We start from the raw sequence: 22,226 nt of genomic DNA, 5'->3' as shown, positions 1-22,226 counted from the left end.
GGAGCCGTGGACGGCTTCCGGGTTTGGGCCTGGCGCTCCGGTCGTGTCGGTGGTGGCGGCCGAGTGGGACACGGGAGGTGGGAGCTGGGGGACCGGCATGGACGTTTCGGGGCAGGAGGCAGACTGGCGGAGCGCCGCCTTCCGGCAGAAGTTGGTCAGTCAAATGTGAGTAGGGGCTGGAGCGGAGGGCGCGATCGCTGGACCTTTCCCCTCAGCCCCCCCATCCTGGTTGGCGAGGCCCTGGCGGGACCCGTGGGACACTTAGGGCGCCGGGACCCGCGGGGGCTCGAGGGTATCCGGAGGCCGAAAGCGTCGGGGACCCGCGTGAGTCCCACGGCGCCGCCCTCCTCCTGCGGTCCTCCCGGTTCTCGGCGGACAGAGACTGCTTGTTAGCGTTCCTGGGGCCGAACTATGAAAACCATAGAGCCTTGGCTTATGAGTCATCGTCTTGAGCTTTCTTACTCGTCGTGTGTGTGCTTTGGGTGCAGGCTTTCCCCTGCTTTGAATCACACTGCATAAGAAAAAGAAATAAGGCAGCTCATAGTGGCTTTAGCAGGTCAGGGTACGTTGTGATTTCTCTTTCTGAAAAGCGTATCAGGGTAAGAAGAGAAAGATTGGAAGGGGTGGATGTAAGATGGGGTTGCAAGGCTAGCTACTTGGGCCGTGGGCGGTGGGGACTGAGGATCTGCGGGTGTCGCCGGCGGGATCCTCCACCCCACGCCGCCTCCGCCTCTCCCCCTCGCCCCCCAGAGTGGACTTTCCCGAAGGGCGACAGGAAGAAGCTGTCAGGAAACCAACGTCGATTGGGAGGAGGGAGTGAAGAGCTAGGGTTAGTGCCTCATCCTCGCAGTCTCAGTTGTTGAACCCCTCAGTGCAGGGGCTGCCAGTGCACCCTAGGCTTCACCCTAACGGAACTGCAGCTCCTCACCCCGCACTGCTTGTTTCATTTAGTCTTTTACTGAGCTTACTGGCATGTCGTGCCAGCCACAGATTTGCCTGAGACAGCTCCTGCCCTCAGGGAACGTACGACTATAAAGGAACGGTTACAATGCAGCCTTTCTCCCAGAGGAAGAATTGACAGTTGCCTTGAGCAGTCCGGGAGCAGCCTTGTGAAGCGGATGAATAAGCTAAGTCCGAAAAAGACAAGCAGGAGTATGGCGGGCCATCATTCCAAGCTAAGGAGTGGGGAAGGGTGAGCACTCACTGCATGGAAGATATTGCTGTAGGCTGAGAGTTCTGGGGCTTGAGGATTAGCAGGTTCAGCAGATGATCATGGAATGAAGGTGAGCAGGTGCTGACACGTTAGTGCTGTGCTAAGGAGCCAAGCCTGTGTTGGCATGTGGCCTGCTTTGAAGTAGTGAAATGCCGGAGTTAGAAAGATCCCTTGAGTCCCAGGAGATGGATCAAGAACAGAGGAGAGAGACCAGTTAGGCCATTATGAGTTTTGAGCTCTTGGGCTTTGGAGACCTGTCATTCTTCATGCCTGTATTTCCACTGTTAGATCACTGCCTGTCACATGGCTCCATAGAGTGGTTGTGGAATGACCTAAGCAGGCAAGAGATGATAAAGGCCTGCATTATACGGTGTTAGAAACTGAAAGGGGAAGGCGATTCCAGAGAAAGGGGAGAGCGAGCACTGACAGTCATCCTTGATGACTAACTGGATGGAGGGGGTGGGGCGCAGCCATGTGGAAGGAAGGAAGTGGGGCGGAATGCTGGGGAATCTCTACAGCAGTGGGAGGAGTGGGGGCTGTAGAAGCAGTGGCTCTGGGCACTGCTCTGGAATAGTCTGGGGACAAATCTGCAGATACTGCAGAAGCAGTGAACAGTGTTTTGTGTTTGGTTTGCTTTGGCTTGGCTTTGATGTACTGGAGTTGTTTGCAGAGGATGGCCCACTTCAGGGCTCTAGCAAGAAACGCCCCCAGGCAAAAGCGTCCTTTGTGGGAAAGCCCAGAATTTAAGAACAAGAAAAATGAGTTGCAATCAAAGACAGTGGGGAGGGTGGGAGAGTGTCAGAGGGCTGGGAGGGTGATTGTAGGGTGTCTGGGTGTCAGGGACTGACTGGATACCTCATAATTCAGCTTCCTTTTGCTTCCAGGAAAACTAAGTTCTTCCTACCCCCCACCCCCCATCGCTGCTTATGTGGTCACATGCAGCGATGGGGGCTGCTTTGTTTTCTATTGCTGCCGTAACAAGTTACCACAAATAGAGCATCTGAGAACAACATACATTTATTATCTTACAGTTGCTGAAGGTTAGAGGTCTAGGGAGGCTCAGCTGAGTCTTCTGCCTAGGGTTCTCACAGGGCTGGAATCAAGATGTCGGCAGTGGTGCTTTTCTTCCTGGGAAGTCTGCGGTAGAATTTGCTTTCAGGCTCATTTGGGTTGCTGGCCAGGGTTGGTTCCGTGCAGTTGTAGGACTGAGGTGTCCTCATTCCTCGCTGTTTGTTAGCCAGGGGTCAGCCTTCGGTCCTGGAGGCTGCCTGTATTCCTCAGAGTTTCTGTACGGTCCCCTCCGGCAAGGGTGGGCTCTTCTGCGTACTCTCTGACTCCAGCCAGAGAAAGTTCCCTAATAAAGGCTCAGATTAGGTTGGGCCCACTGCGATAATCCAGGATGATGTCCAATAATCCAGGATGATGTCCCTGTTCTGATATCTGAAACCTTAATTGCATCTGGAAAAGTCCCTTCTGCAGTGGAATGTAGCATATTCACAGGTTCCTGGGACGAGGGCATGGACATCTTGGGGGAGTTCTTCTGCTTTCCACTGGCATGAGCAGCTCCAAAGGCTGTCTTCCCAACGTGACCTGGGTGTGCTCAGTTCTCGGATCTGTGTTCTCTCTTGGGTTCCCTTTGAAAATTGTGATTCTTGGTGCCTTGGGCTACTGTGTTCCCGGGGTTAAGTGAGAGGACTTGGGTTAGGATACTTGACATATTGTTCTGACTTTTTTTCAGTGTTTATGCTGTTGTTTAAGAGTTGGCCATCTCAGGAAATGTTTTGAACCCAAGTAATTTATAGTTGAGTGAGGTTAAAAAGAAAGCATAGTGAAGAACTGAGAAGTTTCCAGGAAGGGAGAGCATCTGATAGCTCGCTCGCTGGCTCTGCCTCGCTCTTGAATAGCTACCCAGGGAGTAATGCTTCAGAGCACAGACCAAATAAACTAGCCTCCCAGCTCCCACTGAGAAAAAGCAGTTTTGAGTTGGGGCTGGTTAGGAGAGTCCTCACAGGTACTCTCTAGTGCAGTCCCTTCTCAGCCCTCCACGTCCTCTACCTCATCCGGGTCCATCCTGGACCGCCGTCTGTCTCCCTCCCTCCCTCTCCCCTGCCCTGCTGAAACCCTAGCGGTGACTTTTCATGGTTTTAGGACAACTCTAGATGACCCACTCTCCCAGTCCCTCACCCTGGCCTGGCCTAGCCATGTCTTCATATACCCCGCACCCTGTTCCAGCCCCTCTGGTCTTTCAGCTTCTTGAACGTTCCAAGTTTTTTCTTTGTTCTCTCTTTAAACAATGTATTATCAAGTATTTAAGTCAATATTTGACAGTGGATAGACTTCCCCACATTATATTTATGACTAGTTCCTTTTCTTCATTTAGGTGTCTGCTTAAATAACAAATTCTCAGGACCCTTTCCCGCCCACCTTGCCCAAAATGGGTCTCGTATGTTGTATCTCAGCCCCTTTTAGTTTTGCATAGGACTGCAGTCCTCTGGAGCATGGCACCTGGTGTGTAAAACACTTGTTGAAGAGTGCAAGAGCATTTTCCCGGGTCTGCGCACCCCCCTCTCATCTGACAGTGGCCTTCTTTACCTGTGCCATTGCGCATTGTGACACTCTGGAACCCCACTTTCTCCACTTGTTAGTCGAGTGACCTTGGGCAACACACTTGACCTTTCTGGATCATCTCCCTCATCTATGAAAGGAGAGGAGTCCAATGTGTCATGGGGCAGGTGGGAGGGAAAGTGAAGAGACCCCTGCTGGAGCCCTGGCAGAGGCCTTGGGACTCAGTGTCACATTCTTTTTTTTTTTTTTTTTTTTAATTTAGTTGTTCAAGTACAGTTTTCTGTCTTTTACCCCCATCCCAGCCAGCCCTCCCTTAGTGTCACATTCTTGGTGCCTCTTCCCTGGGCCCTTGCAGGAGTAGGAGCCTTGGATGATAAAGGTGAACCCCCTGAGCCTGGTTAGGGAAATTGATGACCCTTAAAGGAGCCTGTGGGGAGGGTAGCTGTGAAACTGTCATTGGGTTCCTCTCCGCTCTTCGGTGAACTCCCACTGTCTGCAAAACCTCTGGAGAAGTCCCCCCTTACAGCTCCTGAGCTGGTCGCTGGGGGCAGTGGGTCTTCCCTGTGGGGTTTTCCGGTTAGTGTTGAGCACGTGTCTGGTCTGTGGGCCCTTAGAGAACAGGCGTGTGTGAGTAGTGACCAGCATGTGCCTGATAGAGGGTAGGTAAGCCATTAGTGCATGAAAGGACTTCATTAGTCATTTCTTCCCAACTCTTTTTCTACCACCTTATCCTTGAACTTTTTATGCCTCCCACCCTTCAGTACAGCTGATTCCACATATAGGCCTGGAATAAATAAATGTCTGTTGGGCTGAACAGATTGCAGAGGGGAGGAGACTCTGAGGGGAGGGCAGCCCTGTTTCAGGGTGCTAGTCGAGTGCTAGGAGGGGCTCAGGGAACATGGAGTGGAGTCACAGCGGACCAGGCAGCCACCTCTTCTGGCGAAGAGCCCAAAAGAGATGTGAACTCCAGGTTGAGGATTTAGGAGGTGCAGAGATTTTAGCTTAGGCTGTGAGGATAAAGCCAAGTACTATATAGCCAGAAACAAAAACAAAGCAAAACACACACAAAAAACAACAAAAAACTCCCAAACCAGACAAAAACCCCCAGAGGAAATAAAGAATAAACTGCACGGCAACTTGCAAGGGCCTAGAGTGGCCTTCAGAGGGTGGGGGGGTGCCCCGAGACCTCACATCCAGACCTTGCCCGTGAGCTTTTTCTGGGGCAGAAGCCAGTGTCTTGGCCCTGCTTTTTCTGGGGCTTGTCCCACTCAGGCCCCCCAGCAGCCTGGTGCCTTCCTGGTGGGATTCTGGCCCTTGTTTTCCCGCTGCGCCCTGCTGCTTTCTTCGTAGGCTCGTTGAAGTCTAAATGCCTGGGCTGGTTTCTGTGTATGACCCACTGCTGGGATGTCTGCTCCCTGAGGGTAGGGGCCCTGTGTGATCACCTTCAAGCCCCAGTACCCCTGATGGCGATCAGGAAGTGATTGTCGAGACACTGGCTTCAGCATTCTGACCCTTGGCTCTCTACTGCCTCTAGACCAGGAGTGAGTGACCTGAGGGGACGAAGTCCTCAGTCACGTAGCTGCTCTGGAGTCTGGGGCTTTCTCAACTGCAGCAACAAGAGCACCGACATGCAGTGGGTGTGCTGTGCCGAGCCCTGTGCAGGCGTTGACACGTTAGTTCATTGATTCTTCATGCTTGCCATGCCAGTAGATGCACTTCTCACTGCCATTTTTTTTTATTTGCAACACAATATATTTTCTTTTTTTTTTGACTTTTTTTAAAAAATTTCAATCATTGTTCAAGTACAGTTTTCTCCCCCCTACTCCCGTTCCAGCCCCTCCACCCAACCCTCCCCCCTTCCCCCCACTCACTGCCATTTTTAAGACGAGGAAACAGGCATAGAAAAGAGGCCACGGCTGCTTGTAAAAGTCATACTCTGCACTTTATGAATGAGTGTTTGCTGAGCTGTAGCAGAACAGGAGAGGCAAACCGCTGTTTAATCTTTGAAAGAGAGAGGTCATACCTTTTGGAGGGTAGAGGGGCGATGGCGCCTGGAAGGTATCCCAAGCCCGTGGCATTGGAAGAGTGGGCTAGAGGAGTCTGCTGCCGGTGGGCATCCTCTTGGCAATTTTAGCAACTCCCCGAGAGTCATTGGGCCCCAAACAGTGACTGGCCCTCCAGCGATTGCAGGTGGGGATGTGGAAAGCGGTGCTGTCTTCTGTTCTTCGGCACAGCACCGCTGGCTCAGCACAGCAAGCCCCTGCAGAGCTTCAACCTCCACATAGGCTGCAACCAGTCCCTAGACTCCACCAGCTTCTTTTTGTAGGTGACCCCACCCACTTACCACAGCTGCAGCCCTTATGTCTGTTCCTGACCAGAGTCTTTCTTTCAACTGCTTATGTCTTTCTTGACGAGGTGGCTGTGGCTAGTCCAGGACCCATGTTATCTGGTGGGAAGGACCATGGCCACATGATTATCTGTCACAAAGGACAAGGGGGCACCTGCCCCCTTTAAAACATTCCTTAGAGTAATAATGTTGGTTACATACCCAGAAGGCACTTTTTTTTAAAAAAAGAAGGGACATTTTTAAAGGAATTCCAATGAATTTTTAAAAATTCAAACTGGAAAGTTTAAATCATAAACCCAAGTAGTATAGTTTAAAGACCTCGTGCCCATGTACCCACCACTCAGCTTCGAATGAGCAACTCTTGCTTCATGGATTCTGCCCCCGCCCCCAAATATTTTGATGCTCAGAGTGTGTGAGTGGCTGCCCAGTGCCTGTGGGTCCAACTCTGAGCCCAGCCGCCTTCCCCTGGGTCTGCGCCTGCCTGCCTGCCTGCCCACCCTGCCTACCATGCTGTGTTGCCCAGGGACCTTCACAGGAGCCCAGCTCTTTCTCACTCTAGCTGCTCTGCATCCTGTTGGTTCCCCTGCCTAGAGATTCTTCCCGTAGCTGAGTGCCACAGCCCCGTCCTACTCACTTTCCAAGGATACTGGGCCTCCAACTGCCCCTGCTTTTTAGTTGGAATGCCTCAGGCTGTACGGGTTCGTGAATCAAAGTGGGTCTCTGTCTCACCAGCGGCGCCATGGCCCTGTCAGGCTCTGTGGTGATAGTGGGTTAAACCAAACAGCGTTCGCTTCAGAGTTGAAAGCTGTGGCACTTCACAACTGAAGACACAGGCATCCTTACAAGCTGCCGCTGGAGCACATAAATTAGGTCATTTTTCTGGAAGGCTGTTTGGCAATCTGTTTATCCCAGTAACCTTAAAATGTTCCTTTCCTTCGGCATTTCCTCCAAGGTTCTTAGCAGGAGCGTTCAAAGTCTGGTGGTGATGAGGCTGCTCGTCTCCACATCACGTCTGGAGCAGGGCCGGGGAGACAAGCCCACACTGGGAGCTGGGTCCGACTAGTTGTTGCAGCTGCAAATGGTAGGCTTGGTGCTGCCATGAGAGAGGACGTGAGCGATCCTCCATAACACGCCACTATTGAGAAGAACACCTTAGCAAGTAGGACGCCATGGTGCAGGCTGAATTTTGTTAAATAGATGTCTTTAGCTGGCTGATTTTAATTTTCTTCGTAATTTTAGTACATATATATATATATATATGCATGTATTTTTGTTAACAATAAACACGCATCCTTTTGTAATCAGAAACCTTGTGAAGATGAGATGCGGTAGCTGCGGTCACAGACAGCTTCCATAGATGGCAAGTCACCATGTGCTCTGTCAGCAGGGTAGGTCCTCTCTCACCTGGCTCCTGAGTGCCTGCACAACCTTCTTAAGACAATTCTATCTTTTCCACCCCTGCTAAGAAGCATTCTCCTTTCAATCTGAAATCGTCCCTCCAGCTGGCACTCCCTCTGTGCTAGTGCGAAAGCTCCAGAATGCTCCCTGCTCTGTGCCCCGCCCTCTGGTCACCATTACAGCTGGTTCTCCCGCTGTCATTCTTTCCCTTCCCTGTTGGAGGTTTGGCTATGGCCTCATCCCTTCCTCGTGGGATGATGGCTCAGCCCACTGCAGTTCCTACTTCTCTTGAGTTTGTAGAGCCTTCATTGGCTGCATCCTGGCATGAAATGAAGAGATGAACTCTTTTTTGCTATCTTTGCACTCATTGTTATTATTATTTCTCTTTGCCAACAACATTGTAAATTCCTTGAGTGTAGGAGCTGGTCTCACACCCCCACATCTCATTTAGCTCCTTGCATGGCTTAGATGAGGTGCGCACAGTAATTGCAGGTAGGGTTGTAGGAAGCAGTGCGGCCTTCTGTTCTTGCAGCCTGCCATGGCTTTGTCCATTAGCGCCACTTGAACACTCGGCTACTTCTCCTTCCCAGCCTTTTTCTTTTTTAATTGAGACATTTGTTTAAAGATAAAGGGGAATCTAGGCTGTTTCTAGATGGTTCTGTTTAGCAGATAAGCAGATGAGTACCTTGTCTCAGAGAACAAAGAGGGATGGACTAGGTTGAATCCTCTTGAAACCCACCATGAGGGGGACATTTCCCTCCACTTTAATAACGAATCTTCTTTCTAACCTAGGTGGGGGCTTGTTAATAAAGGTCTCGGTTGAATTAGTTACGCATCTCAGGGTGGATTTAGGGCACTGAGTCTTTGGAAAAGACATTTGACTTCTCTCAGTTCCAGTTCTCCTTACTTTGAGCTTTGTATTTGAAGAATGTTTTAAACCTACCAGAGTTGCAAGGACAGAAGAGAAGGCTCGGGCACACCCTTCCCTCCCATTCACCATTGTCTCACAAATGCCTTCCTGGGGCTCCTGTATGATGAATGGCAGCCAATGATTGTTCTTCCTGCTTCTGGACCCTTTGTCCCCACAGGGTCTCTGTGTGGGAATCTGCTTAGAGGGATGGGGCCAGGTGGGAACAGGTGAGGTATGACCTAGTTGCTGATCAGCCTTTGAGCTGAGCCACTTCTTACAGTGTGTGAGAGGGACAGCAAGGCAGGTGAGTGGCATCCAGGCCAAAACTCCTGGACTAGAAAGGCTCCAGCTTCTGGGGCTCCTGTTCTTTCCAGCCTGTGTACCCCCATTCCTTCCTGTACAGGCTCTGGTGGGTATTGGGAAGCAGTGCTTCTTGATTATGAACTGGCTTATCCCCCTCTCCACTGTCCTTCTGTTCTGCTCCTCTCTCTCCAACTTCCTTTCAGTCCTCATCAGAAGTGACATTTGAGGAAGTGATCTGGCTGCCATGTATGAATGGGGTCCCATTATAAAGTAGAAAGAATGCTGGACTTACCACGAGAGGCCCTGATGGATCAGCCTGGGCCCTTCAATCACCATAGGTCTGCTTCGATTCATGCAAGGGAGGACTCACACCTGTGCAAGCACTGCCTGTGGAAGTTCTGCCGAATCTCTGCCAGGTGCTCTGTAATAGGAACTCAGGCTTGAGGCCGTTCAAGCCCAAACCCAAGGATGGGGCATAGGCAGGATCCTATAGCCAGGGCTCAAGAGCTCTTGCTTGTTTTACAAAATATTTCTTTACATTAAGTATAACAAACCTACTACAGTGAATGACTTAAGGACATGAATCTTGGGCATGGCAGTGCAAGATGAATGTTCATGCATGTAAATGTCCCCATAGCCACCACCAAGACCTGCATCTTAAACAGGCCCAGCACCCAGCAGGCTCCTCCCTGTGCTTCAGCAGTGCAGACCCTGCCCCACTCTCTGACTTCCCCAGCCATGGGGACATTTGTTCTTAAACTTCCCGTCAGTGGAATCACACTCTGTGCAGTCTTGCATCTGACTTCTTTCATTCAGCAGTATGTCTGCGAAATTTATTTTTGTAGGTAGCAATTTTTATTTATGCCTTGTGTCATTACATTGCGTGACTCTACCACAGATTACTTTCTGTCCTACCCTTGATGGACGTTGGGGTTAGTGTCAGTAGGAGGCTCTGAAGGCTATACTTTCGGGGATCATTTCTGTAGTTCGTTAGCAGTAGTAGGGTGTTTTGGTTCTGTTTTCTGATGAGTACAGGTGGTCACTCTCTGGGCTGTAGACCTGGGGCTGGGTCCAGGGGCATGGCCTTGGCTGCAGCATGGTCTACCGGTTTTTCTAGGTGGTACCAATTTACATTCCCACAGGCCATGTGGGGGAGTTCTGCTTTAGACATCCTTGCCAACACCTCACATTGTCAGGGAACCTGCTGTTATAATAAGCACCCTTGTTGATCTTAATGCACACTCAAATTTGAGACCTGCTGGGTGCAGTGACGACAGGAATGGAAAGAATGATTTGGGAGGGAGAGAAACTGAAGGAAAGAAACTAAAGAATTTGGTGACTGTGCTCGTGTGTGTTGTTGTACATACACGTAGGAGGAAGGGGGAGGAGAAAGACACCAGAAGGAGAAGAGCCCTGATTCTGAGAGGTGGGGTGCAGACACTGATGTGCAGAGTGTGGGGGTGCCAAACCTTCCAAGGGAGAAAAGCGCATCAGCCAGTGGGAGATGCACAGAGCAAATCCGGGAGAGCTGTCAGCTGCAGGAGTGGCATGGGTAGGATGTCCTCGTCCTCGGGTTGGGGCGGCAGGGGAGGCCAGAGCAGATGGCCCGGTGGGAGGGCTATGGGGGCAGAGCAGATGTGGCAAAAGGCTGGAGTGAGAGGATCTGGGCACAGGGAAGCCAGTCCCCCAGCTCAGGCCTGGCTCCACCTCCTGTTCTGGTCTGAGTGTTCAGGCCTTGTGGCCGCAGGGCTTCATTCCCTTCCAGATGACACTGTGGGGGCTTTCAAAACAGGAAAATGTTTCCCCTAATCTCTCTGCCCAGAGATGCCTGTTACTGACTTTCTGATCTATTTCCTCCAGTCCTGTTTTTGTGTGCATATAACTTTATTTGTATGTATTTTGAATATGTAAATACATTTGTATTTCTAAGTGGAATTAAGCTCTGAGTTTAGACTGAGTGGAGACTTTCTCACAGCTTAGGTTGTGTTCGTCTCCTGAGTGGCGTCTGCCTGGGACTGTGCCCGCCTCCCAGGCTCCTGCAAGGCAGAGACTGCACATGCACAGCAAGTTGCCTCGCCTGAGGGGCTCTTTCACACAGTGAGGCTCTGTCTGGGAGCTAGACTGACTTCTAGCTGAGGGAGCAGATTTTTAAAAACTTTTTAGAGGAAGTTATTTCTCTCTTTTTTTTAAATAAAAACAACTTTTTAAAATTTATTGATTTTAAGGTCAGAGAGGGAAAAAGAGAAAGAGACAGACACATCAACATCGATTTGTTTTTTCTCTTTTTGGTTCATTCATTGGTTAATCCTTGTATGTGCCCCGATCAGGGATTGAACCTGCAATATGGTGCATTGGGGCTGCTTTCTATCCCACTGAGCTACCCTGCCAGGTAGCTCACTGATTTTAGAGAGAGGCGAAGGGAGGGGGAGAGAGAGGGAGAGAAACATAGATCAGTTGCCTCTTGCATGCACCTGGACTGGGGACTGAACCCACAACCCACGCATGTGCCCTGACTGAGAATCAAACCCTCACCTTTCAGTTTACGGGACGATATTCTAACCAACTGAGCCACACCGTCCAGAGCCCAAGGCTGATTTTTAAAAAACATTTATTGGTTACTGCCCCCCAGAGGCCCAGGCTCCTTCAGGTGGAAGGAGGAACTTGCAGTTGCCATGACTCAGCGTGCAGGGCCACTCACTCCCTGTGCGACAGCCCAGACAGCCTCCCTGGGGAGCACTCTGGGAGCTAAACCTCTTCTAGGCTCCCCTGCACAGTCATCTGCCTGCTTGACCTGAGCATTTTACTTACCTTGTTAAAATCTCCATTGTAGACTTTCCCAAACATTCACAGAAGTAGAGTTAATAGAAAACTGTCTCCCAGTTACTTCCAGAGGTAGCAGCATGTGGCCTCTGGGTCATCTGTCACTCCTCACCTCTTCTTTAAATCGCATCCCAGTCACCATGTGATTTCCAGTGCCCATACTTGAGTGCAGATCTCTAAGAGATAGAACTTACCTCCTGTGCCCAACTACCACGAAATCAAGTGAGATAAGCATTTTATCAAGTTAATGGGTTGGCAGAGAACATCCTTCCCGCGTGGCTGCATGGTGGTGAGTGGGATGTGACTGGGGCTGGATCTGGGGGAAGCCACAGTGGTTCCAGGACTGGAGCCCAGCAGCCAGTGCCTGGACAGGGTCCAGAGGCCTCTCCAGCCCTGGCCGGGTAGTCCAGTTGGTTGGAGCGTTGTCCCCGTACACCAAAAGGTTGCGGGTTGGATCCCTAGTGGGAGTGCATATAGGAGGCTTTTCTCTCACATCGATGTTTCTCCTTTTCTTCCTCTCTCCTCCTTCCTCTTTCTCTAAAATAAACATATCCTTGGGTGAGGGTTAAACAAACAGAAAAGAGGCCTCTCCAGCTTTCCTGGTTCCGTTGAGGGCAGACTTCAGAGAAGCTTGTGCAGTCTTCTGAACTAGCTCAAATAACAGCATGCCCTTTTAAGGACAGTGGTGTTTTCTGTAGGTGTGGTTCTTCCATTGGTCTCGTTTATTGGGAATGGAGGAATCTTGAGAGCAGAAATTAGCCCGCTAAATTGAATGAAACAAGAGTAATAGTGAGGAGAAAGTGTTTGAGTTTCTTGTGTTTGTATGCTTAAAAAGTTTATTTCTGCAAGACTAAAATACCCCTTCCTACGTGTAGGTGGATGGTTAGCTTCTGAAATACGTATTTTTATCTTGTTAAAAAAAACACTTTTATGTTTGTTTAGAAAGTCAGAGAACCAGAATGCAGAAGCGAGCTAACAGAGAAGAGGAAGAAGTTGTAGTCTGGGACACAGCTGGGCCGGCAGGCTTTTTACTACCTGTGGGCCGAGAAGGCTCCCTCCGTGTCTAGGCCAGATGTTTGCTTTGGTTATTTTTGGTGACTGTGCAATCAGTGTCCCATCGTCTCCTGCCCTCGAGATGAAACCACCTGGGGCACTGGGACAGTAAAGCACTACTGTTGCAGAGTGGTGGAAGGCCTGAGGGGGTGCAGGAGGCTGCTCTGTAGCCATCGGTGGACCTGGCAAAGGTCGCCTGACTGGTGAACAGCCCTGCACTGACGCAGGACAGGGAAGGGGTTTTCCAGCTGTGGGGGTGGTGGGGAGACTGCTTTGCCTGCGCCTCTCTACTGTGCTCAGACTGCGCGGCCCCCTGGGAAAATGGGAATGAATGTGTGGTTGGCTGTTCGGGCCACTCCTGGAGGTCAGAATTGCTGATGAAATGGAAGCTTCCTGTCTCTATGTTGGCAGAGTAAGGGAGTTAGGGTAGGTGAGGGAGACTCTTCTTAATAGCTGGCGTTCATGGAGTATTTCTCTGTGGCAGAGTCTGTGGCACACTTTTCAGGTCAATTATGTCATTTAACTTTTAATTACTTTTAACGAAATGATATGTGCACATGAATTTTTGAAGTCAAGGAATGATGAAAGACTTACGAGAAACTGTGGTGGTTCCCTCCTCACCAAGTCCTCCCCTGTGAATCCCAGCTCTTTCTTCTGGCATACGCCCGAGACTCGAAGTGGTGTGCACGAGTGTTCTCTTGAGTTGTCCTGCTTGTGAGTTTTAGGGGTTATCCGCTGATTTCCTGTGCAGTTCCCTTTACACAGCTGTTACCTCTGCTTCTGCCTCGGCCCACCTGTGTTTTACCTTCGGGGTCAGTGGGTCAGGAATGCTGATGTTTTATGCCTACACAAATGAGAGTCGCAGTGGAGCGTAGTGGCATTCTGTGATCATTTTTTTTTTTCTCCTAGAAAAAAATTTGCCTCCTTAAAATGTGCCTAGTTTTCTGTGTACCTGTGGCTACCTCTTCCCATACCTTTTGGTAGCCTCTGGGCACAATTATCCTGTGACCAGGCTGTGCATTCCAGCTTTTTCCCTGGACTTCCCTTCCCAGGGAGTGGCCAGCAGTGTGGGGAGGACAGGCCTCGCGGGCTTGCCTCTCAGTTGCACGGCCACATGGCTCTGGTGTCAGGTCTCCCTTTCTGGATCCAGTTGGGACAACGCTCTAACCAGCAGAGCTACCCAGCCAACGCTGGAGATTTCCTCAAATTTGTCTTTGACTTTTCCCAGTAACATGCTTTTATTTGTAAGGATACTTTGTTTTTTGCCCTGGCTAGCGTAACTCAGTGGATTGAGTGCAAGTCTGCAAACCAAAGGGTCGCTGGTTCGATTCCCAGTCTAGGGCACATGCCTGAGTTGCAGGCCAGGTCCCCAGTAGGGAGCATGTGAGAGACAACCACACATTGATGTTTCTCTCCATCTTTCTCTAAAAATAGATAAATAAAATCTTTTTTTAAGTTTTATTTATTTATTTTTAGAGAGGGAAAGGAGGGAGAGAGAGAGAAACATCAATGTGTGGTTGCTAGGGGCTGTGGCCTGCAACCCAGGCATGTGCCCTGACTGGGAATCGAACCTGCGATGCCTTGGTTCGCAGCCCACGCTCAATCCACTGAGCTACACCAGCCAGGGCGATAAATAAAATCTTAAAAAAAAAAGAATACTTTGTTTTTATAATCTGACTTCTGTTGTGTAGCATCCTGTTCTTGTTAAATAGATGCAATGCTTTTTCTCTATGGATAATCAAGACAGTTTCTGGATATTTTATTCTTCCTGCTAAGTTTCTGACAGCTCCAAACAACATTTCTCATAGGGGGTCTTTTTTTAAAGATTTTATTTATTTATTTATTTATTCATTCATTCATTTATTCATTCATTCATTTATTTTAGAGAGAGGGGAAAGGAGCAAGAAAAGAGAGGGAGAGAAATATCAGTGTGCAAGAGAAACATCAATCGGTTGCCACTCATGTAGCCCCAACTGGGGACCTGGCCTGCAACCCAGGCATGTGCCCTGACCAGGAATCAAACAGCGACCTTTTGGCCTGCGGGACAATGCTCAACCCACTGAGCCACACCACTCAGGGCACAGGGGTCTTTATCTGCCACATTGGGGTGTCTGGGAGCCCTTGGTTGGCTTCTCACTCCAAGAGTGGGGCACCACATAGGAGAATGAACACTGTGCACCTGGACTTGTCCACTGGGAGGTTCACCAGCAGCTCCTGCAGCTGCAGGTTCTTCGAGTCTTTCTTCTGGAGCATGGTCTTCAAATGCTGGGCCGAGGGGGAAAGCCTGCTGGGCACAATGCTGGAGGGGCTGCAGGCGAATGGGTGGGTCTTGGCAGTTCATATGGATGTAGTCACTCAGATGGGCTGAAGCCTGCCTGTTTCATTACCCTCCCCGTGCCTGTTCAGCCGGGTGGGCTGGCCCTCGAGTCCAGTGACTCTCCATTCTGTGCTTTTCCACAGAATACAGTCCTCTCTAGCGGTTTCCTGATGTGGGGATGGTTACACAGCAGTGCAAGTTGGGGAGGGATGTGGGGTGGCTTTCACCCAGGAATCCTCCTGTTCATCCATGGTCCCAAGCGTCTGACACTCACCATTGTCCTGAGCCATGCGAATGTGTGGGCTGTCTCCTGGTTGTCCCTCAGCCATGCTTTCTTGGTTGGCTTGCTGTGTCCCTCACCACTCACTCGGCCATCAGCCCTCCAGCCTCCAGAAGTGTTGGCGCCATCCCTCCCGTTCTTCTCATGTTTGTGAGTTTTTGTGTTAGAGAAAAACAAAATCCTTTTCTTTTCTGTGACTTTAGTGCTGTTTTGGGGTAGAAGAAATCAGATATGTGGCTTCAGTGCGTCGTTCAAACCTGGAGGTTATATCTCATTTAATTTTATTTTCAAAATGAAATTGTTGTGGGGAATGTGTGTTTATTTGGATTGTGACTTAAGCAAGCTTCATTTAAATCAAGCACTTCACCCCTCATAGGGCTTTGTTCCCCCACAGATAGGGGTTCCTCTTTTCAGAGGGCCAGAACATTACATTTGGAATCATGTTTTTCATTTTGACTGATCGCTTATCTTCCTGCTCTCCAAATAAATTCCTAATTAAAAAAAGTTGGCACCTAAAAGAGTATAATATTTTGGGGGAACAAGCCAGAATTACAGTGAAAAAAAAATAGGTCTTTTCTGAATTGAAAATAGGAAACCCACAGATGGGACAAGAATCAGGCACGGTTGTGTTTTCCTCTCAGTGCCCCTGTGGTGGTTTGCTTTCGTCCAGTCTGTCTTCACCTCCTGGCCCTTTTCCCGAAGGCAGGCTCCCAGAGTTCCTTGGCTCTAGAGCGGGGCAGAAGTTTTGTGCTGCCATCCTCGTGCCCAGCTGGCACTTAGGGAGAGGGGACAGTTCTTTTTTGTGCTTGCCCTGCACTGTGCCTTACCAAACACGGAGCACCGCGGGGCTGCTCCATGGATGCTGGGAGCAAGCCCCCAAACATTCAGGCCACGGCGTGCACCGCAGTGCGGATAGGATGGGCACTGCCCCGAGCACCCTGACAGGGCAGTATGGCTGCCAGAGACTTACCCCTCAAACACCAGGGCTGGGCTCGAGTCGCCGAGAGCCTGGATTATCGGGGCATCTGTTCCTGTTTCTCTAGGAGATGGCTGGTAAAAGTGCGGTAAACATCTTTTTTCATCGGGCAAGTTTTTTTTCCCTTCGTGGGGGTCTACTTTCTGTGATGTGCTTAGGAAAGCCTTCCTCGTCCCACAGTTGTGTCACCGTTTTCTTGTTGTCATCTGCTGGTTTAGGATTGGGGTTTTTACACACGCAGGATCACACACACGAGCTTCCAGCTCCTGTCCCACTGGCAGGTAGGTGGCAGTCCACCAGGAGGCTTCTCTTGGGGTGTGTGGGGTGGGGCTGGCGAACATTCCTGCCCCACTAGGGGTTAGTGAGCGGAGGGTACTGTGGTTCTCAAATCAGGAGACGCTTCCTCAGGGCGAAGTGAGAGTCTTTCACACGGATGGGTGGGCAGTGGGGTCCTGTGCGCCTGCGGTCAGAGGGTGAGGACCGGTGAAGCAGAGCAGGCCATGCTGAGGCCGGCCCGTCCTCACATCCTGGCCCCTTCTGTACGCCTCCCTCCATCCGGGCCACAGCCTTTCAGAGAGCTCCTTAATGAAGAAGATGCACCTGGGGTGCCGAGTGCCTCTCCCAAGACTAGAGCGGGCGAGTGGCCAGGCTGGACTTCCAGCCGCAGTCTGCAGGGTTCCAGAGCCCAGGCCCGCCCTCCTCTGTCTACTCCCTGCCAGGCCCAGCTGCCCAGCACTTTCGCCTGCTCCGCCACATGCCTTTCCCTTATCCGGCCTCTGCAGCCTGGACGTGCTTGTTCAAGGCCTGGTTTCCCCTGTGCCAGATCCTCAGGTTCTGCACCTCATGTTTCATTAAAATACATGGCGTTAACCTCTTCTTGTGTCTAAGATTGCAGGGTGTTTTCTTGATGTGTCACCACCTTCTGCTCTGGCAGGATCTGGACAGCGAGGGCCTCCTCTGGTCCCTGGAGGGAGAGCTCACAGGCCTGTGTGATGGGTCAGGTCCTCCCTCAGCTGGCTCTGGTTTAAGCCAGACACCGGAGCCCTACCTGGGCAGGCAGGTGCAGCTGTGGGAACCAGGAGGAAGCAGGCTGAGGGAGTTGGAGGAGCCCAGGTCGCACCAAGAGCTAGCTCTGTGCTCTGAGCCCGTGTTATTCCATTCATTTTATCAGGGGCTTGTCCAGCCCGGGCAGATAGAGCCTTTCTGTTACGGTGCTAACGCCTCCCTGGCAGCTTTGGGTTTGGTGGTGGCTGCTTGGTGTTGGGACTGTGGCAGGATGGCCATTTAAGGTCTGCCTCTGTGAGCCGATACTGGTTTTGCTCCCTGCCCCACCCCAGCTAGGTTGCACAGAGCTGGGGCCTGCTTGTGTGGGGCAGAGCGCACCTGGACACGTTGGCGCTTCTCTGTTGTGTCTCTGAGGCTGTAACCTCCGCTCTGCTCTATGTTTGGGGCCTCTCCTCATTGTACGGTAGGATGCCTTTGTTTAGGGACAGTGGCTAGAAGGGGTTGGTTTTCTGGGGGTGGAGGCCGAGGAGTGGCCATTCAGGTACAGCTGCTTCTACAGGCCTTCTGGGACATCAGCAAAGCCCACCTCGGGGAGACTGGAGGGGCTTTGGCAAGCAGCCGGTTCTGCCCCTGTGCGGAGTACTTCCAGCGTGGGCCTGGGTCCTGACGGCAGCCTTACACAGTGGACGTATTAGGTCCCGAGTGCAGAGGAGGGACACCATACCCAGGCACGAGTATGCAATGTGGTGTGACGTGCAGTCAGAGCCCTGATATGGGTGGGTGCCTCCGACACGATGCTGAGACAGCCGGATAGGAAAGGTCAGGCCCTCTCCTTGGGGGGAAATGTAAGATACTAACAGAGAGCGTAACTGCCTGGTTCCTTTTTTGCCTTATCTTTTATGTTCAGGGGCATGATCTGCAGACTAGAAACAGGAGCAAAAACATTGTTAAAAGTATGGTTTGCAGACCTGAAAATGTTGCTCAGAGCACCTGTTTATTCTTCAGCCAACCTACGTGCAGCAGTGGGAGGGACATGTGCATGACACAGGCACAGCGCTGCCTCGCAGGGCCCTGGAGGCTGGCCAAGGAGCGGCCTTCCTCCTTGGCACTGTACTGGCGCAACTCCTCTCGTGGCTCACGGGAGAACTGGACATTTATCCCAGTTGTTTCCTGTTGTTAAGGTGTGTGCTCCAGCTTGTCAAGATATGCCTGTTTCTGCCCTGGCCGGTGGTTCAGTGGGCTGGAGCATTGTCCTGTACACAAAAAGGTTGTGGGTTCAATTCCTGATCAGGGCACATACCTAGGCTGCAGGTTCAATTCCCAGTCAGAGCACATGCTAGGTTGCAGTGTCAGTTCCTAGTCAGGGCATGTACCTGGGTTGTGTGTTTGATCCCCGGTCAGGGTGCGTACAAGGGGCAATCGGTTGATGTTTCTCTCTCTTTTTCTCTCCCCCCTCTCCATCTCTCCCCTCCCCCCTGCCCCCCAAGCATATCCTCAGGTGAAGATTAAAAATTAAAAACAAAAGGAAGATATGCCTGTTCTGGCCTCCAATGTTGTCGATGCTCCTCAGGCTGAGTCACTGACAGCTGGTGCCTGTGCCATCCGTATTGTCTGGGATGTTGCCCTGGCTGGGACGGGATAGGGCTCCTCCAGCAGAGCTCCTGGTATCTGGTACCTTCGGGCCTGCTGTGGTCCCACACACACCTCAAAGCTATTACAGTGAACCAGTGTCTGTGTGTGATCTTCGTGGATGTGCCAGGTGTCATCGCTGTGGTCAAGATGCATAGTGCCCGGCCCTGGCTGGTGTGGCTCAGTGGGTTTGGTGTCGTCCCTCAAACTGAAGGGTCGTGGGTTTGATTCTCTGTCAGGGCACATGCTTGGGTTGCAGGCCAGGTCCCTGCTTGGAGGCATGTGAGAGGCAACCAACTGATGTTTCTCCCCTTCTCTGTCTCCCTCTCTTCCCCTCTGTGTAAAAATAAATAAGTCTTTAAAAAATGCATTGTGTCTGTGGGACCTATGAGTCTGCTGACCCTATAAAAGAGGGCCAGCCAGTAGCTCAGGGGGAGATCTTTTAGCCAGCCAGGAGCCCGGTTAAGCCCTTGGGGACAGCTGCTCTTGGGCAAAGAGCCCATCTGTGTAACCTAGTCTCACCTTCAGAGATCTCAGCACCCCTCTCTGCGCCTCTGTGCTTCACACCGTGGCTCCTGGCTCCACCTTCTATCCACAGCCTCCCCACTCCCCATCCACTCAGCATCCAGGCTCTCCTGCTGACCAGCAAGTGCCCTCTTGCCGTGTCCACTGCTCTGCTCTAGGTCATCCTGTTGGTCCCTGGCTCTGTGGCCGGGTTTCCCTCACACTGCAATCAGAGGGTGGCAAGGGGAACAGGTGCTCTCCTGCAGGGTGCAGGTGAGACACCCTTCTGAAGACAGGTCTGCTCAGTCACTTCTCTTGTCAGAAGTGCTTAGTGACTTAGAGCCTACCAGGTGATGTTTCTCGATGCCATGTGAGGAGTATTTGCCTCCTGTGGTGCCGAGTCCTCCTGGCCTGCCAGCTTCACTTCCCTGTGCGTTGGGTCTTGAGTTTTTGCTCTGCGTCATTCCTCTCGCCTCTTGTGGTCCCACTTATGCACCCCCGTGTGCAGCATCTGCTCCATCTCAGGGGCTTTGCCAGCAGGAACCTGGTGCTGCCTCCGGTGCAGCCTTGAGGAAGCAGACGGAGGGCAGGGACCCTAAACTCACTTGCGTTGGCTGAGTGGGTCGGTGTCATTTTATTTTTCTTTATACATTAATGCAGATTTGTCCCTCTCTCAGCATTTAGCCTCCTTTCTGTGATTTCTTGAAGAATCACAAGTTGACCCTGCAGCCTCACGTGCATACTCTGCCAGTGTCTGGGTTTCTTTGTTTGGAAAGGTCGGAAGGCTTTCCAGTAGCAGCTGGACTGGGCTTGTCTGATTCACGTGGGGGAGGCAGCAGAGCCCTGACCTGTTTGTTCATGTGTTTACCGGCAGCCCCAGGGCTGGGGAGATGGGCAGGGAGACCTGTTCTGTAGGGAAGAAAACAGCCTGTGAGCGGGTAGGGGCCAGGCCTTGGGCCCTAGGCCCAAGATGCCCTTTCCTTTCTAACAAATGCATGTGTGTTCTCATTGGTGTGTGTGCACACGGATGTGGGTGCTGCCATTCCAAGGGAGCTCAAGCCTCACTAGTGTGCATGTACCCCAGTGGAGCATTGACATGATGAAAGCGTGTGATAGGGTTTCACCTTTTATTGTACATGTACTGGCAAATGTGCTTTTAAGATGTTTTCCTTGTGTGTGGTCTGTCTCCTGGCTTCCATCTGGAGGACCTGCACATCCCCCCTTTTGCCTTGGGAGGGACTGAGAGGTGACTTGTCAGAGAAGGAGAGTGGAGCTGGGATCCCATTGCTTTTAATGCCAGAGTTGGGCGGGGACCAAGACCATTCAGAGAGCAGGAAATTGAGGCTGGCCGGCCACTCAGCCTTCCAATGTGTACTTGATTTTGTGCTGGTTGTGAGTTATCCCTAGGCCCTGGCCCCTCTGCCCCCACTGCCCCCTTGTGCTGGTGGTGGCTGTTTTGTTTCATGGTGACCACCTTTCCTGTGCCTTCCTTCTAGTGACCCTGCCCTCTTATTCCCTTGCTCAGCCACCTTTCATTGCTTTGCTGAGCACCCCTCCTATGTTGCTTCTCCTGGACCTCAGAGAGGCTGGTGTGCTGGCGGACAGACCCCTGCCACCTAGGGGCAGTTGCTGTGCAGGGCCTTCTGGCCAGGAACCCTGTGGTAGCAGACTCATAGGTGTGTCAACATCTTCTCTTTTTTTGTCTTTCAGCGAGGATGCCATGAGAAAAGCTGGTGTGGCCCATAGTAAATCCAGCAAGGAAATGGAGAGCCATGTATTCCTGAAGGCCAAGACCCGGGTAAGACCCTGCTGGGCAGAGCCCATGGCAGAGAGACTCAGGAAAGGCAGGGTGTGATGCAGATTCTGGAAGCCCCTCTGCCTGGGGAGTGGGGATAGGGTGGCTACTCACTGATTGGCCACAGGCATTATCAGCTGTGCCTGCAGCACTCCGTGGGTGTTCCCTTGTGTCCCTGGTGTAGGTGCAGGGAGGTTACTGGGTGAACTCTGGGGATGCAGGCCCAGCATCTGACTCCACACCTCACTACAAGCGTCCTCCATTCGTGGTTGGCACCCATGAATCCTGCAGTGTGTTCACTCAGGCCCCAGCTTCTCCTGTAGAAGGGATGAGGACTTTGGCTCTTGCCTGAGTGTCAGCCCTACCAGGGGGTCTTTACCTAAGTCCCACAGGGCTCTGACATGTGGACCCAGAAAGTTCCTGTCCCCTTTTGTTAAGGGATGAAGGTGGTGCTAGTGGAGATTGAGGCCTTCATCAAGGAACCAGACAGAGGAATGTCACTAGTGGAGTAGGTGGGGAGTGTTTCCAATGTGTGAGCACCGCCCTGGGCTGTCCACCCCCTCCTGTGCGTGCACTTTCCCTGGGCGGAGCTGTGTTAGTAGAAGTGAAGCAGAACAGGCACAGAGAAGCCAGGCTGCTTGTCTAGAGTTACCCAGCTTGTGCAAGGTGGGACTAATGCCTGGAGCTTCTGTTCTGCACCATCCTGCCCTGTCCGACTCCTTGTACTGGGTTGGCCAAAAAGTTTGTTATGTTTTTTCTGTAAAATAAAAGACATGTTATTCATTTTCACCAATAACTTTATTGATTTGGATATTTTGAGTATGTCAGCTATCTCCCACTATTGGCCTCTAGTGGGTAGAGGCTGGGGTGCTGCTAACTATCTTCCAGTGCATAAGACAGCCCCACAGCAAATAATTGTTTGGCCACAATGTCAATAGTACTTAGAAACTTTGCAAACTTTTGACACGTTCAGTCAGTCATAGCACCTTCTCCATATACTGTACAAATCATTTTTTGCATTTCAGTTCTGTTTTTACTTTTCTTGAAATAATAAAGCATAATATGCCAGAAATGTTGCTTATTTTCTCCCATCTTCATTATTAAAATGGCT

At 51.2% G+C, this 22,226-nt stretch overlaps 1 protein-coding gene across 9 annotated transcripts in view; it reads left to right on the top strand.

The window, feature by feature from the left end:
* The window catches only part of MED15 (mediator complex subunit 15), a 54,120-nt gene continuing 31,894 nt past the window's right edge, over window positions 1-22,226 (top strand). For 5 of the 9 annotated variants that reach the window (XM_036013618.1, XM_036013622.1, XM_036013620.1 and 2 more), the window contains exons 1-2: window positions 3-165; window positions 21,031-21,118. In XM_036013618.1, coding sequence (XP_035869511.1) covers window positions 98-165; window positions 21,031-21,118 — 156 coding nt within the window. In that variant the 5' untranslated portion in view covers window positions 3-97. Of the gene's footprint in view, window positions 166-16,444; window positions 16,464-21,030; window positions 21,119-22,226 lie in introns of those variants that run through there. The other 4 variants (XM_028528089.2, XM_028528088.2, XM_036013621.1 and 1 more) reach the window with 4 other exon arrangements.

Source organism: Phyllostomus discolor, chromosome 13, assembly GCF_004126475.2.
Source record: "Phyllostomus discolor isolate MPI-MPIP mPhyDis1 chromosome 13, mPhyDis1.pri.v3, whole genome shotgun sequence".
Taxonomy (NCBI): Eukaryota; Metazoa; Chordata; class Mammalia; order Chiroptera; family Phyllostomidae; genus Phyllostomus; species Phyllostomus discolor.
The sequence above is the reverse complement of the archived record's forward strand: the minus strand, read 5'-3'. Positions and strand labels throughout refer to the sequence as shown.